Genomic DNA, 14823 nt, shown 5'->3' on the forward strand with positions numbered 1-14823 from the left:
TTTGAGAAATTTTGGAGGTTTCGTGACCCGGTGTCGAAAGGCTTGAGATTTTAGGGGATACATATCGGGGTCATATAATTTCGTTTGGAACCATAAATGATCATTATATGTTGTCATAAATATTCGTGGTAGACTTGAGTTAAAGAAATCGGTGCAAGTTGTAAATCGGTAAATTAGTCGTTTAAAGGCAAAGTGGATGGTTCTACCCACCCAATTGGACTCCCAGAGGGTATTAGGTACCATGGTAAACATTTCGGCAATTTTTATTTTTGTGCGAAAAAAGTCAAAAAATTTCAAAATTAAATGCTAATATCCACGCTTTTTGAGAAATTTTGGAGGTTTCGTGACCCATAGTCGAAAAGGCTAGAGATTTTAGGGAATAAATCTCGGGGTCATATAATGCCATTTGGAACCATAAATGATCATTATATGTTGTCATAAATGTTCGTGGTAGACTTGAGTTAATGAAATCGGTGCAAGTGTTAAATAGTTAAATAAGTCGTTTAAAGGCAAATTGGATAGTTTCACACACCCAATTGGACTCCCAGAGGGTATTAGGTACCATGGTAAACATTTCGGCGATTTTTTTTTCGTGCGGAAAAAAGTCAAACAATTTCAAAGTTGAAGGCTAATATCCACGTTTTTTGAGAAATTTTTGAGGTTTCGTGACCCGGTGTTGAAAAGGCTTGAGATTTTAGGGGATACATCTCGGGGTCATATAATTTCGTTTGGAACCATAAATGATCATTATATGTTGTCCTAAATGTTCGTGGTAGACTTGTGTTAATGAAATCGGTGCAAGTTGTAAATCGGTAAATTGGCCGTTTAAAGGCAAATTGGATGGTTCCACCCACCCTATTAGACTCCCAGAGATTATTAGGAACCATGGTAAACATTTCGGCAATGTTTAATTTCGTGCGAAAAAAAGTCAAAAAATTTTAAAATTGAAGGCTAATATCCATGGTTTTTGAGAAATTTTGGAGGTTTCGTGACCCGGTGTCGAAAAGGCTTGTGATTTTAAGGGATACATCTTGGGTCATATAATTTCGTTTTATATCTTATATGATCATTATATGAAGTCATACATGAACGTGGCAGGATTGAGTTTATGAAATCGGTGTTAGTTATAAATCAGTAAATGGCCCGTTTAAAGGCAAATTGGAAGGTTCCAACCACCCCATTGGATTCCTAGAGGGTATTTGGGACCATGGTAAACATTTCGGCAATTTTTATTTCCATGCGAAAAAAGGTTAAAATTTTCCAAAATTAATGGCTAATAACTATTTTTTGAGAAATTTCACGGGTTTTGGGGCCCGGTGTCGAAAAGAAATGAGATTTAAGGAGATACATCTCGGGGTCATATAATGTCGTTTGGAACCATAAATGATCATTTTATGTTGTCCTAAATGTTCGTGGTAGACTTGAGTTAATGAAATCGGTGCAAGTTGTAAATTGGTAAATTGGCCGTTTAAAGGCAAATTGGATGGTCACACCCACCCAATTGGATTCCCAGAGGGTATTAGGGATCATGGTAAACATTTCGGAAATTTTTATTTTCGGGCGAAAAAAAGTCAAAAAATTCCAAAATTGAAGACTAATATTCACACTTTTGAGAAATTTTGGAGGTTTCGGGGTCCGGTGTAAAAAAAGTCTTGAAATTCTAGGCTCTATATCTCAGGGTCATATAATGCCGTTTGGAATCGTTTATGATCATTATTTGTTGTCATAAATGTTCGTGGTAGGCTTGATTTAATGAAATCGGTGCAAGTTGTGAACCGGTAAATTGGTCGTTTAAAGGTAAATTTGATGGTTCCACCTTCCCAATTGGACTTCCGGAGGATATTTGGTACCATGGGAAGCTTTTCAGCAATTTCTATTTCCGGGCGAAAAAAGTTAAAAATTTGCAAAATTGAAATCCTTGTTTTTTGAGAAATTTGGGATGTTTCAAGGCTTGTTGTCATAAAGTTTTGAGAATTTAGGTGTTACATCTCGGTGTCATATAATGCCGTTCGAAACCATATACGGTCATTATAGGTTGTCATAAATGTTCGTAGTAGACTTGGGTTGATTAATTCGGTGCAACTTGTAAACGGTAAATTAATCGTTTGAAGGCAAATAGGATGGTTCCACCCACCCAATTGGACTCCCAGAGGGTATTAGGGACTATGGTAAAAATTTTGGAAATTTTTATTTCCAAACGAAAAAAGTAAAAAAATTATATCTACACTTTTTGAGAAATTTTAGAGGTTTCGGAGTCCGGTGTCGAAAAGCCTTTAGATTTTAGGGGATACATCTCGGGCTCATATAATTCCGTTTGAAACCATTTATGATCATTATATGTTGTCATAAAATATATGTGGTTGGCTTGAATTAATGAAACTGGCACAAGTTGTAAACCGGTTAAATGGTCGTTCAAAGGCAAATTGGATGGTCCCACCCACCTAATTGGACTCCCGGAGGGTATTAGAGACCATGGTAACATTTCGGAAATTTTTATTTACGGGCCAAAAAAGTCAAAAAATTTAAAAATTGAAAGCTATATCCACGTTTTTGGAGTCTTCGGGGTTCGGTTTCGAAAAGTCGTTTGTAACCATATATGATCATTATTTGTTGTCATAAATATTCGTTGTAGGCTTGAATTAATGAAATCGATGCAAGTTGTAAATCGGTAAATTGGTCGTTAAAAGGCAAATTCGTTGATTTTACTTACCCAATTACGCTCCTTGAGGGTTTTAGGGACCATGGTAAACCTTTCGGCAATTTTTATATCCGGGCGAAAAAAAATAAAAAAATTCCAAAATTGAAGGCTAATATCCACGCTATTTGAGAAATTGATTGTTTCGGGGCCCGGTGTTATAAAGTATTGAAATTTTAAGGGATATATCTCAGGGTCAATAAATGTCGTTTGGAACCATATATAATTATTATATGTTGTCATAAATGTTCGTGGTAGGCTTCAGTTAATGAAATCGGTGTAAGTTATAAACAAGTAAATTGCGTCGTTTAAAGGCAAGTTGGATGGTTTGACCCAACCAATTGGACTCCTGTAGGGTATTAAGGACCATGGTAAACATTTCGGCAATTTTTATTTCCGGGTGAAAAAAAATTAAAAAATATCCACGTTTTTTGAGAAATTTTGAAGTTTTCGAGTAAAGCGGTCAATTAGAGTAAACGGGTTGGGTTTACGTCGGTAAGAGTTGGTCGGGTAAACTCGGGTCGGGTCAATTCGGATTAATTCCATAATCTATGCGGGTCGGGTTTGTGTTGGGTCATGTTTAAGTCGGATCACGTCGGGTTATATTTCTTATCGGCTTTATGTCGGGTTAATAACAAGTTGGGTTACATTAGGTTCGGATGAACAATAGGTCGAGTTTAATATGAGTTTTCACGGGTTAGGGTAATTCTTGGTTTGTGTTGGGTTTGGTTCAACTCAATAATTTACGGGTTAGAATCAGGTCGGCTCATTCTCGGGTTTGAGTCGGGTTCAGTTCAAGTCAATAAATTTGCGGGTTATAATCAAGTTGGGTCATTTTTAAGTCGGGTCAATCTTGGGTTCAAGTCGAGTTCGAATCAAGTCAATAATTTACGGGATATAATCAGGTTAGATCATTTCCATGTTGGGTCATTCTCGTATTCAAGTCTGGTTATGTTGAAATCAATAATTTGCAGGTTACGATCAGATCGGGTCATGTCCAAGTCAAGTCATATTCGGGTTTAACTAACTATACATAGATAATTATCATTTTTATCAAGTTAACTATTTCCTTTAACTATACTATATATGGAAATATAATATGGAATTATTGTCTATAATTTAGGAAGATAATTATCTCCTTTGACCATACAACAAATATATAATATATTTAATTCTTAAATTTAAGTATATAATATAAGACTTTGTCTCCCTCGACAAAATGCTTTGATCAACATAATAAGGTGGTCTAAATTGCATTTAAAGTGGTTTGAAATCGAGTTAGGAACAATTTAGGTTGAATTTAGTTCGGATCAATAACAAGTCGTGTTGATTTCGAGTCGGATTGGTAACAGATCAGGTTGAATTTTTTTGTCGGGTTAGTTATAAGTGTGGTAAAATTCGGGTCGAGTCAATAACAAGTCGGGTTGAATTTGGGTCAAGTTAATAACAAGTCGGGTTGATTTCGGGTCAGGTTTTTAACAGGTTGGGTTAAATTCGGATCGGGTTAGGAACGAGTCAGGTTAAATTCGGGTCAAGTTAGTAACAAGTCGGGTTAAATTCTGATTTTGACGGGTTTAAACGGATTTGGGTCAATTTCGGTTCAAATCAAGTTCGGTTCAGGTCAATAATTTACAGGTTATATTCGGGTCAGGTTATCTCCAGGTCAGTTCATGTTCGGGTTCGGATCTCACATACTCGAGTCAACTCAGATGTAGGGTTGGTTTTAGGTCGGGTCTAGTCACCATTTTTTCTGGTTCAGATGGTTCGGTTAATAATCGGGTTTGAGTCGGTATTTCGGGTCGGGTCAACTTTTGACAGCTCTAGCTCATATGATATAAAAATGTTCACTCCTAAAAACAGTTCTCGTATTTCACTATTTTGTCTCAATCCCTGTCAAAAACAGATTTGTAAAAACTATGATATAAAGTTCATGGCTACTGAGAATCAGACCACAGCATCAATGTAGCGAGGAGTGATATTGTAGCAGTTTCAACTCGCAGGCGGTGTGGCCCAAGCCCTACTGCAGTTGCACCAGCTTCAGTGATCAGTTTCAATTCTTTCTCAGTGAAGTCTGAAACATTCAAACATTAAGATGAGATTAGCTCACAAAAGCCTTCAACAAGTTTCACCAGTTTGTCAATTTATATCAAAATTTTCAGGAAGACAGCAACTCATCATACCAGTGTGTCGAAAACAAAACCACCCCCCACCCCAAAATTAATAAAACAAAAACCCTATAGCTCATGAGGACACAGTTACAAGTCTTACAACTTATAGAGTATCAAAACTTAAGATTTATGACGCTGGACAGTAATGCATTGTTCATCAAAGTCGTTCTTGCAATCACAGAAAAAGAGAGAGAGTTCTCAATCTAGTCATGGACATAACTTTATGGGGTACATTCATCATTCACCTCATCCACTTTGGCATTATAAACTATCTGAAAAAATTTACAAGGTATAGCAAATCAGCAATTCTTTCTTAAAGGAGATCCAGAAAACATAGAAGTTAATAACATCTTCTACAGGAACCACTGAGTAAAATTTTTTATCAAGTATATATTAATGTGCGATAAAAATCTGCTCGAGAAAAGACTTGAACTAACCCCCTTCTGGTCCAATTATAAGTGAACCTCTATATTCTTTGGTCGATGATGTCATTGTCAATGTACTGATCAGAGGAGTAGCTTCTGCTGCAGCAACAAAAGATAATTTTGATTGTGCAACCTAAGGGAAAAAATATTTTATGTAAGTCACTATAGCCTGTTTGTCATGCTCATATTGTAATATACAGCTATGCAGAGAAATTAGCAGAAGGGAAGCACTGTATTGATTAATTGACTAATAATAACACACCATTTTCTCAGAGGCTATCAAAAGATCATGGGGTATGCATGTCATGATTTAGTATTTTTAATACCCACATATGAAGAACAAAATCTTGTGATTCAAAACAGGACTCAACTTTGGCCTAACAGAAGTCACATTTGGTCTTAAACCCTTGGGTATGTAACTTATCCCAAACTTCCAGGATTGTTAAACAAGTCCAGAGACATTGCCCTCAAACTTGGGGTTTCGCTCAAGTGTAGGACTTCTCCAAACTGGCTGCTCGAACAAACACATAAACACCCTTCGAAACCTTGGCCTTCACAATGCAAGCAAAAATAAGTGAAGGCTGCAACTAAAGGATTTTGATGTTACAAGAATGACTAACGGAGGACTCTAAAGCACCAGAACCAAATTATATATTCATAGGACTCCATCAAGAACAAGGAAATAGGGTCAAGGGATACACAACAAACAACTGAACTTCATACTGCCACTCTTCCTAGTTCCTACTACCACTTTTAGAAAATTCCTTTTAGATAAACCTATTGTCATTGTTGCATATACAGCCACCCCTCCATGGAGAACAGACAATATGATCAGTCAATTTCCTCCAAAGCTTAAAAATTGTTAGTAGGTAGGCTCTAGCCCTCCTTTTATGCTCGGATTATGATACAAAACAAGGTTTTTTTTTTTTTTTCCCATCCTACACCTCAACTCCCTAGCCTCATTATCTCTCTGAAAACAGATGTCACTCAGTTGGGCAGCTTGATGAATGAATTCACCAATAATGTCCAATGTTAAACACAGATCCACCCAGCTCATTACACCCTGATAGCCACACTATAGAAGTGTAAACGTATAGCCAAACAAAGCAGAACAGATTAACATTACATATATTACAAATTAAAATGCGCAGGAATATACAAATTGAGGCAATTGAAGAATAATTGTAAGTTGTATGTCAAAGGAATATACCAAGCCTTAGTGGCTTTAGTGCCTCACTGGTACAGTGCATGGTTCAACAAATCAGGATTTCGTTGTAACAACTAAACTACAGCAAGTAGCAACTCACATTAGGTAAAATGCTTCCAACTTTCATTGGAGGATTTAGAATCATTTCATGCAATCGTTGACCTGCAATAACGTGGGACAACTGATAAATCACTTAAAAGTAGTATAGGTAGAATTACAAGTAAATACTAATACAAGACTCCAACATACTCTCTTCCCAGGGTAGTAATAAAAAAATTGAAAAGGGTTACAGAGAGATTTATTGAAGAGAAGTATTAGAATGGGACGATCCAAAATGGAAAGTGTAGATAAAGGGGCGGAGGATATAACAAAAAGAACCATGAATTATACTGGTTTTAATACCCCTGATACAATCAAAGATTTCAGGATAATAGGAGCTTACATTGTTTCGTTGCAGCTACGATCACTCTCTGCAACCTGTCAACTCGATTTTCTGATATCGAAAGAGAACGTTCTGTCAAAAGTGGGGTTACACTACTGGCTCCAAGCTCCTATAGTGAAAATCATAGAATATAATGAATTCTAAGAATCAATCAATCAATCAATCAAAGCCTTAATCCCAAAAGTGGGGTCGGCTAACATGAACCAAATTTGATTATTCCGTGTAGTCATCAACATAAATCTTTCTCCTCCATCCCTTACGATCCAAAACTTCATCCTCACGTAAATCCATGCACTTCATATCCTTCCTCACTCCTTCCAACCAAGTCATCTTTGGTCTCCCTCTTCCTCGTTTAATCCCTCCATGGTCCCACTCTTCCACTCTTCGCACCGGTGCACCCTCGGGTCTCCGTCTTACATGTCCAAACCAACGCAGACGATTTTCCCTTAATTTATCTACAATGCCCGCCACACCTACTTTCTTGCGAATAACCTCATTTCTGATTTTATCTCTTAAAGTGTTTCCACACATCCACCTTAACATGCGCATTTCCGTAACCTCCATCTTTTTAATATGCTCTTTCTTAGAAGCCCAACATTCTGTACCATAGAGCAACACTGGTCTTATGGCAGTCCTGTAGAATTTTCCCTTCAACTTTAAGGGAATGCTGCGGTCGCATAGCACTCCCGTGGCCGCTCTCCATTTAAGCCACCCTGACTTAATCCTGTGGGTCACGTCTTGATCAATGTCACCATTCTTCTGGATGATCGACCCTAGGTACTTAAAACATTCACTCATGGTCAAATCCTTTCCATCCAAACTCACCACTTCATTGCTTGTCCCCCTCTGAGTGCCAAAACGACATACCAAATATTCAGTCTTACTCCGACTTAGCTTAAACCCTCTAGATTCCAACCTTTGCCTCCATTGCTCCAACTTGACATTAACCCCATCCTTAGTCTCATCCACCAAAACGATATCATCTGCGAACAGCATACACCATGGAACCTCATCTTGAATTGGTCTAGTTAATTCGTCTAGAACCGTTGCAAAAAGAAAAGGGCTTAATGCAGACCCTTGATGCAATCCGATTGTAATAGGGAAATCTTTTGTCAACCCTCCGCATGTCCTCACATTTGTTGACACATCCCGATACATATCCTTAACTAGGTCTACATACCTTCGTGGGATACCTTTCTTCAACATTGCCCACCCAAGTATCTCTCTTATAATGAATTCTAAGAGCTAAACCAAAATAGTCTAGTAAAAATATTATCAGCAATTGGCAATTATACATCAGCAAAATACTGCACGTCTGCACTTGGATGTTAACTTTTTTTTTTGGATTGACAATTGAGAAGTAAAAAAAAATCATCAAAAAAAGAAAAAAAAAAAGAAAAAAGAAAAAAAAAAAAAGAAAAGGAAAAGGGAAAGCGAAAGAGGGGGGGGGGGGGGGGGGACAAGAAGAAGAATAGAAACAGAATCTCAGAAGGAATAAAAAGATGAAAGATAAAATAGATCTAACACCTGACCTGGCCAACTGCCTACCTATAAATTCAATATGGAGTGGAGTCCATCGATTACAAAGCAAAACAAACCAAAAGCTACTAAAGGGTGCAAGAGCTAAGAATATCCTAACTAAAATACAATCATGTAAAAGTGGATGTCCATGACATACAGTGCACTTCTCAACAAGCCAGTCAGCCCTACCACCCTTCAGTGTACCTGCAAAAACACAGGACACAGTTGTCATGACTCATGACCAGAAACTACACGTAGCTGTCTGCAGATGAAATTAAAAACTTACCGAAAGCAGCATATACATCCCATTGTGGTTCATAAGGATGTACAACTACTTGATCCTTAATTGCCACAAAATCAATTCCCGTGCGATCGACTCTCTCTATAGAACCCTCTACCAAACCGCCTTTACCATTGAAGAGTTCTATCCTTGCATTCAAATATTAAAACAAGGAGACAATAATCAGCTCATCATATGCTCTTTCATAAGGCAAAGGTTGATTACACAAAGTCATAAACAGTAGAGACCAAAATCACACAATAAGAGTATCTACAAGTTTCACATGAAAATAACAAGGGGTGGGCCTAGACATGAATGAGATAGTTCCGGGCGCAAATCAGGCCTCCTGGGGCCCTTTGAGAAACCCAGGAAGCACCTTGGCGCATAACCTTGCCAAGTCCAAAAATGTTCCCTACAGGCCAAATTGGAAGGCATACATAAAATCAAGCCATTTTCAGAGATTTAAGGAACCAGTGTTGAAAAATCAACTGTTGATAGAGGATGCATCCTAGAGTCATATGATGTTGTTAGGAGCCAAATAAGACCAATAGTCAGTGACATAAAGGCTAGTGCTGGACTTGAGTAATTGAGGGGAGGTGTATATGTAATTGGTGACATTTTAAAGGCAAAGTGGGCGGTTCTAATCACTCAAAATGCCTCCAAGGGTCTCATGCGGTCCACAAGACCTTTTTCTATACAGGACCTAGAAAAGTCAAAAATTGTCCAAAATTGAAGGCTATAATACACGTTTTTAGATCATTTTTGGAAAAAAATTTCGAAATTGAAGTGAATGTGGTGGGTGACCCCGGGGTCATATAAGTTGGTTGAGAACCGTAAAAGGCCTATCACTAGACCTATATAGTTCCGAGAACGAGATTGGTTCAATTATGTGGGTATATCGAAACTCAGGTTTGGTTCCAATCACAAACTTGAAACTTGAAACTTGGAATCTTAGAATCCTATTGAGATTAGGTTATCAAACCCAAACCCACACATTCATTAATTGATTACCAAGCCATAACTGATGCATGCACTACATGAATTGTGTATTTTATACTATAACTATATTGGTGTTTATTAAACTCAAAACTCCCGTTGTAGATTTTTCTTGATTGTTAACAATTGTACATAATGAAGCTATTTTTTTTATAGAAAAGTCAAAAGTATCCATAACAACGGAGTACCCATGTTTCCATAACAACTGAAACTTCATCTCATGGTTTGCAAGAATACTCTTGATTTTTGTAAAATCATACTACTCCCTCCGTGTTTTTTTTAAGTATTACACTTACCAAATTCGGTCGTGTTTTAATAAGTGTTACACTTTTTTTTTTTGGCAAAAAACTACATTAAAATATTATATCTCTCTCCTCTCATGGTCCCCACCCAAACCCAATACCAATGTATAAAAAGGCACAAGGCGCACCAAGGCGTTTTGGAGCATCTTGCGCCTAAGGCGCGCCTTGGTGTGCCTCATTGAAGTGAGGCACATATAATAACTAAAAAAAATTCTGAAAAAAGCTCTTGTTGCGCCCGTGCGCCTAGGCGCGCCTCTGTGCGCCTCATTGAAGTCGCCTCGCCTAGACCATAAAAAGCGCATGACCTCTAACGCCTTGCGCCTCAGCGCCTAGGCGTACTACTTTTTTTTTATTATATCTCTCCTCTCACATTCATTACTTTTCAATAAACTATTAACCCCACTATCTTTCTTTTGCAATTTTTTAATACTCTAACTACCCCACTTACCTTTTATTTTATTTAAGTCAATTAAATTGCCTAAAACTATGTGACGGTCAAACTATAACACATAAAAAAAAACACGGAGGGAGTACGTAACACTTACTTTTCCCCGACATTCCCTTTTTTCCCCTAAATTCCCCCTTTTATAAATAAATTACATAAATAAGGATACAATTATCAGCTCATCAAACACGCTTTCATAAGGCAAATGAAAATTACATAAACTAAAGAGGCCAAAATCACACAATAGGAGTATTAACAAATTTCCACATTAAAATAATGAAAGGTGGGCCAAAGCATGAATGAGATAAATCCGGGCACCATTTAGGCCTCCCAAGGGACTTTAGGACCCCGAGAAGCACCTCGATGCATAACCTTGCTGGATCTAAAAATTTTCTTTAAAGGCCAAGTTTGAAGGCGATAACACATGAAACAAGGACATATTCATAGATTTCAAGACTCGACGAAGTCAAATAATGCTATTGTAAACCAAATATATGACCACGAGTTGTTTACATAAAAGATAATTGTGCTCTTTAGTTAATGAAAGGATGTGTGTAAGGAAATTGGCTTAAGTGACATTTTAAAGCCAAAGTAGGCAGTTTTAATCAACCATATGGCCTATTGGGGTCTCATGGGGTCCGTGGGAAGCACCCTTAACCCTTTTCCTTTACGAACCCAAAAAATTGAAAAATTGTCCAAAATTGAAGGCTATAATCTATGTATTCGGCCATTTTTTGGGAAAATTTTAAATTTTTCAAAATTGAAGAGAATGTGTGGGTGTCTCTGGGGGTCAAATTAACTGTGTTTAGAACCATTGAAAGCCTGCCAATAGGTCTATAAAGTTATCAGAATGAGTTTTGAACCAGTAGTAGTCAGAAGCTCTAAGGGATGATTCCAACCAATAACTTGGACTGGTCTATTAAAGTAAAAGAATTTCTTCATTAGGTTATCAAACCCAAAGTCAAACATACATTTATTAACCACTCAACCATTTCGGATGCATGCATTACATGAATTTTTTTCATTAGACTGGTGTTTGTTGACATCATTAACCCAATTGTAGATTTTACTTCGCTGTATTTTCATAATGAAGCTCATTTATTCATAGAAAAAAACAAAAAATTCCAGAAAGACTGATTCTTCATCTCGTGGTTGGCAAGAATAGCAACTATTGATGAAAAATCATCACTTGTTTTTTTTTGCAAAAATTCCCTTATTTTTCTCTTTTACATCTTTTTTGAAGGTTAAAGCCAAAATTGAAGGCTATATACATAAAATCAAGCAATTTCAAGAGATTTAGAGTGTAGCTAAAGTATGCATCTTGGGGTTATAATGTTGTAAGGAACCAAATAAGACCACTAGTTGGTAACATAAAAGCCTACGGTGGCCTATAATTGATGAAGGGAGGTGTGTACAAAATTAGTTATAGTGACATTTCAAAGGCAAAGTAGGTGGTTCTAACCATCCAAATGGCCTCTTTCGGTCCCATGCGATCCATGAGAAGCACCTCAACCTCTTTTTTTTCCGGACCCAGAACCAGTTATAAAGTGTCAAAAATAGAAGGTTATAATCCACGTTTTCATACCAATTTTAGGAATTTTTTTTCAAAATTAAAAAGAATGTGTGGGTGTTGCCCAAGGTCATATAAGTTGGTTTGAAACCATAAAAGGCCTACAAATAGGTTAAAAAAGTCTCAAGAATGAGTGTGTTCAATTATGTAGGTATTTTGAAACTTCACAACATTTGTAGGCACGAGCTCTAAGGGGTGATTCGAATCAAAAATTTGGCATCCCGAGTCCTATTAAGCCAAAGGGAATCCTTCATTAGGTTATCAAATCCAAACTCACACATTCAGTCATCGTTGATGCACGCACAACGTGAAAATGAGGGATAGGCCACGGTATGAATGAGACAATTCGGACACCAATAAAGCCTCATAAGGCTATTTGGGAACCCGAAAAGCATCTCGATGCATAACCTTGTCGAGTCCAAATAAATTTTTTTGCAAAAAATAGTTGGTATTGATGATCATCACACTTATTTTTTTTTGCCAAAATTCCATTATTTTTCCTATTTTTCTCCTTTATATCTTTTTTTTTTTCCAAATATAAATTACCAAAATAAGAAGACAATTGTCCTTTCTGGGGAAAAAAAAAAAAGGAGACAATTGTCAGCTCATTATACATGCTTAATTATGCAAAGGAAATCTGCATGATCAGAGACAAAAATCACAGCATAGGAGTATCAACAAGTTTACAGTGTCAAAACATGTTCCTTAAACCCAAATTCGAAGGCTATATACAAACGATCAAGCAATTCTAAGAGAATTCTAAGAGATTTAGAGTGACGCTAAAGTATGCAACTTGGGGTTATATTGTTGCAAGGAACCAAAGCAGACCACTAGGTGGTTACATAAAAGCCAGCCACAGATGAAGGGAGGTGTGTACAAAATTGGTTATAATGACATTTCAAAGCAAAATAAGTGATTCTAACCGGAGCTGTCAAAAGTTGACCCGACTTGAAATACCGAATCAAACCCGATTATTAACCGAACCATCCGAACCCAAAAAAATGGTGACCCTAACCCGACCTGAAACAAACCCTAGACCCGAGTTGACCCGTACATGAACATGAACCCGGAGATGACCCGACCCGAATGTAACCCGTAAATTATTGACCTGAACCAGACCTGACTTGAACTACAATTGACCCAAACCCGTTTTAACCCATCAAAATCCGAATTTAACCCGACTTGTTACTAACCTGACCCAAATTCAACCCGACTTGTTATTTACCCGACCCGAATTTTACCAAAACTATTACTAACCCGACCAAAAATTCAACCCGATCTGTTACTAACCCGACTCGAAACCAAAACACAACTTGATATTGACCTGAACAAAATTCAACCCAAATTATTCCCGACTCGATTTCAAATCACCTTAAATGCGATTTAGACCACCTTATTATGTTGATCAAAGCATTTTGTCTAGGGAGACCAAGTCTTATATTATAGACTTAAAATTAACAATTAAATATATTATATATTTGTTGTACAATGGAGATAATTATCTTCCTAAACTAAAGACTATAGTTCCATATTATATTGCCATATATATTATAGTCAAAGGAAATAATTAGCTTGATAATAATGATAATTATCTATTTATAGTTAGTTGAACCCGAATATGACCTGACTTGGACATGACCCGATCCGGTTGTAACCTGCAAATTATTGACTTCGACATAACCCGACTTGAATACGAGAATGACCCAACTTGGAAACGACCCAACCTAATTATAACCCGCAAATTATTGACTTGAACCGAACCTGACTTGAACCCGAGACTGACCCGACTTAAAAATGAACCGACCTGACTATAACCCGTAAATTTATTGACTTGAAACGAATCCTAATAAAACCCGAGAATGACCCGACCTGATACTAACCCACAAATTATTGACTTGAACCGAACCCGATAGTCCGACACGAACCCGAGAATTACCCTAAACGTAAAAACCCGAAATAAACCCGGCCTATTGTTCACCTGACCCGAATGTAACTCGACCTGTTACTAACCCGACCCAAAGCCGATAAGAAGGATGACCCGACGTAACCCGATTCAAGCATGACCCAACCAAAACTCGACCTGCAAAGGTTATGAAATTAATCTGAATTGACCCGACCCGAGTTTACCCGACCCACTCTTAACGACCTAAACCCGACCCGTTTACCCAAATTGACAGCTTTACCCAAAAACTCAAAAAATTTCTCCAAAAACGTAGATATAAGCCTTCAATTTTGGAATTTTAAAAGTTTTTTTCACCTGGAAATAAAAGTTGCCAAAATATTTACCATAGTCCAATTGGATTGGTGGAACCATCTAATTTGCCTTTAAACGACCAATTTAACAAGTTACAACTTGCACCGATTTCATTAACTCAAGCCTACCACGAACATTTATGACAACATATAATGATCATATATGGTTCCAAATGTCATTATATGACCCATATATGCATCCCCTAAAATCTCAATGTTTTTTGACATCGGGTCCCGAAACAATCAAAATTTCTCAAACTGCTAAATTGCTAATTGCTAAGGTAATTTGTATTAGATTAGTATACACTAATAATCTAGTAAAAGTCTAAAAGAACATAACAAATAATCTACATATAAAATACAATTAAACAAAATTAAATTATATATGCAATTTAGATGACTTGAGCTTTTTCACAATTGAGGTATGGAATATCACGGAGCAAGCGAGCAGCACAAATTTTGAGAAAAAAAAAAAAAAAAGTTTTTCCTTTTTTTTTTATTGATTAGGCAATGTGATGA

The 14823-nt window shown here is 37.1% G+C and overlaps 2 protein-coding genes across 2 annotated transcripts in view; one reads left to right on the top strand and one right to left on the bottom strand.

Annotated features, from left to right (window-relative positions):
* Nucleotides 1-14823, top strand: part of LOC145559221 (uncharacterized) — a 100174-nt gene that overhangs the window by 11065 nt on the left and 74286 nt on the right. The window lies entirely within an intron of this gene.
* Nucleotides 4499-14823, bottom strand: part of LOC145560518 (uncharacterized) — a 33113-nt gene continuing 22788 nt past the window's right edge. The window contains exons 3-8 of the mRNA XM_081621775.1: nt 8745-8887; nt 8616-8662; nt 6938-7046; nt 6596-6657; nt 5301-5421; nt 4499-4766 (exon numbers count right to left, since the gene is read on the bottom strand). Of these exons, the coding sequence (XP_081477901.1) occupies nt 4630-4766; nt 5301-5421; nt 6596-6657; nt 6938-7046; nt 8616-8662; nt 8745-8887 (619 nt within the window). The 3' untranslated portion in view covers nt 4499-4629. The remainder of the gene's footprint in view (nt 4767-5300; nt 5422-6595; nt 6658-6937; nt 7047-8615; nt 8663-8744; nt 8888-14823) is intronic.

This window comes from Chenopodium album, chromosome 9 (assembly GCF_948465745.1).
Source record: "Chenopodium album chromosome 9, dcCheAlbu1.1, whole genome shotgun sequence".
NCBI classification, from domain to species: Eukaryota; Viridiplantae; Streptophyta; class Magnoliopsida; order Caryophyllales; family Amaranthaceae; genus Chenopodium; species Chenopodium album.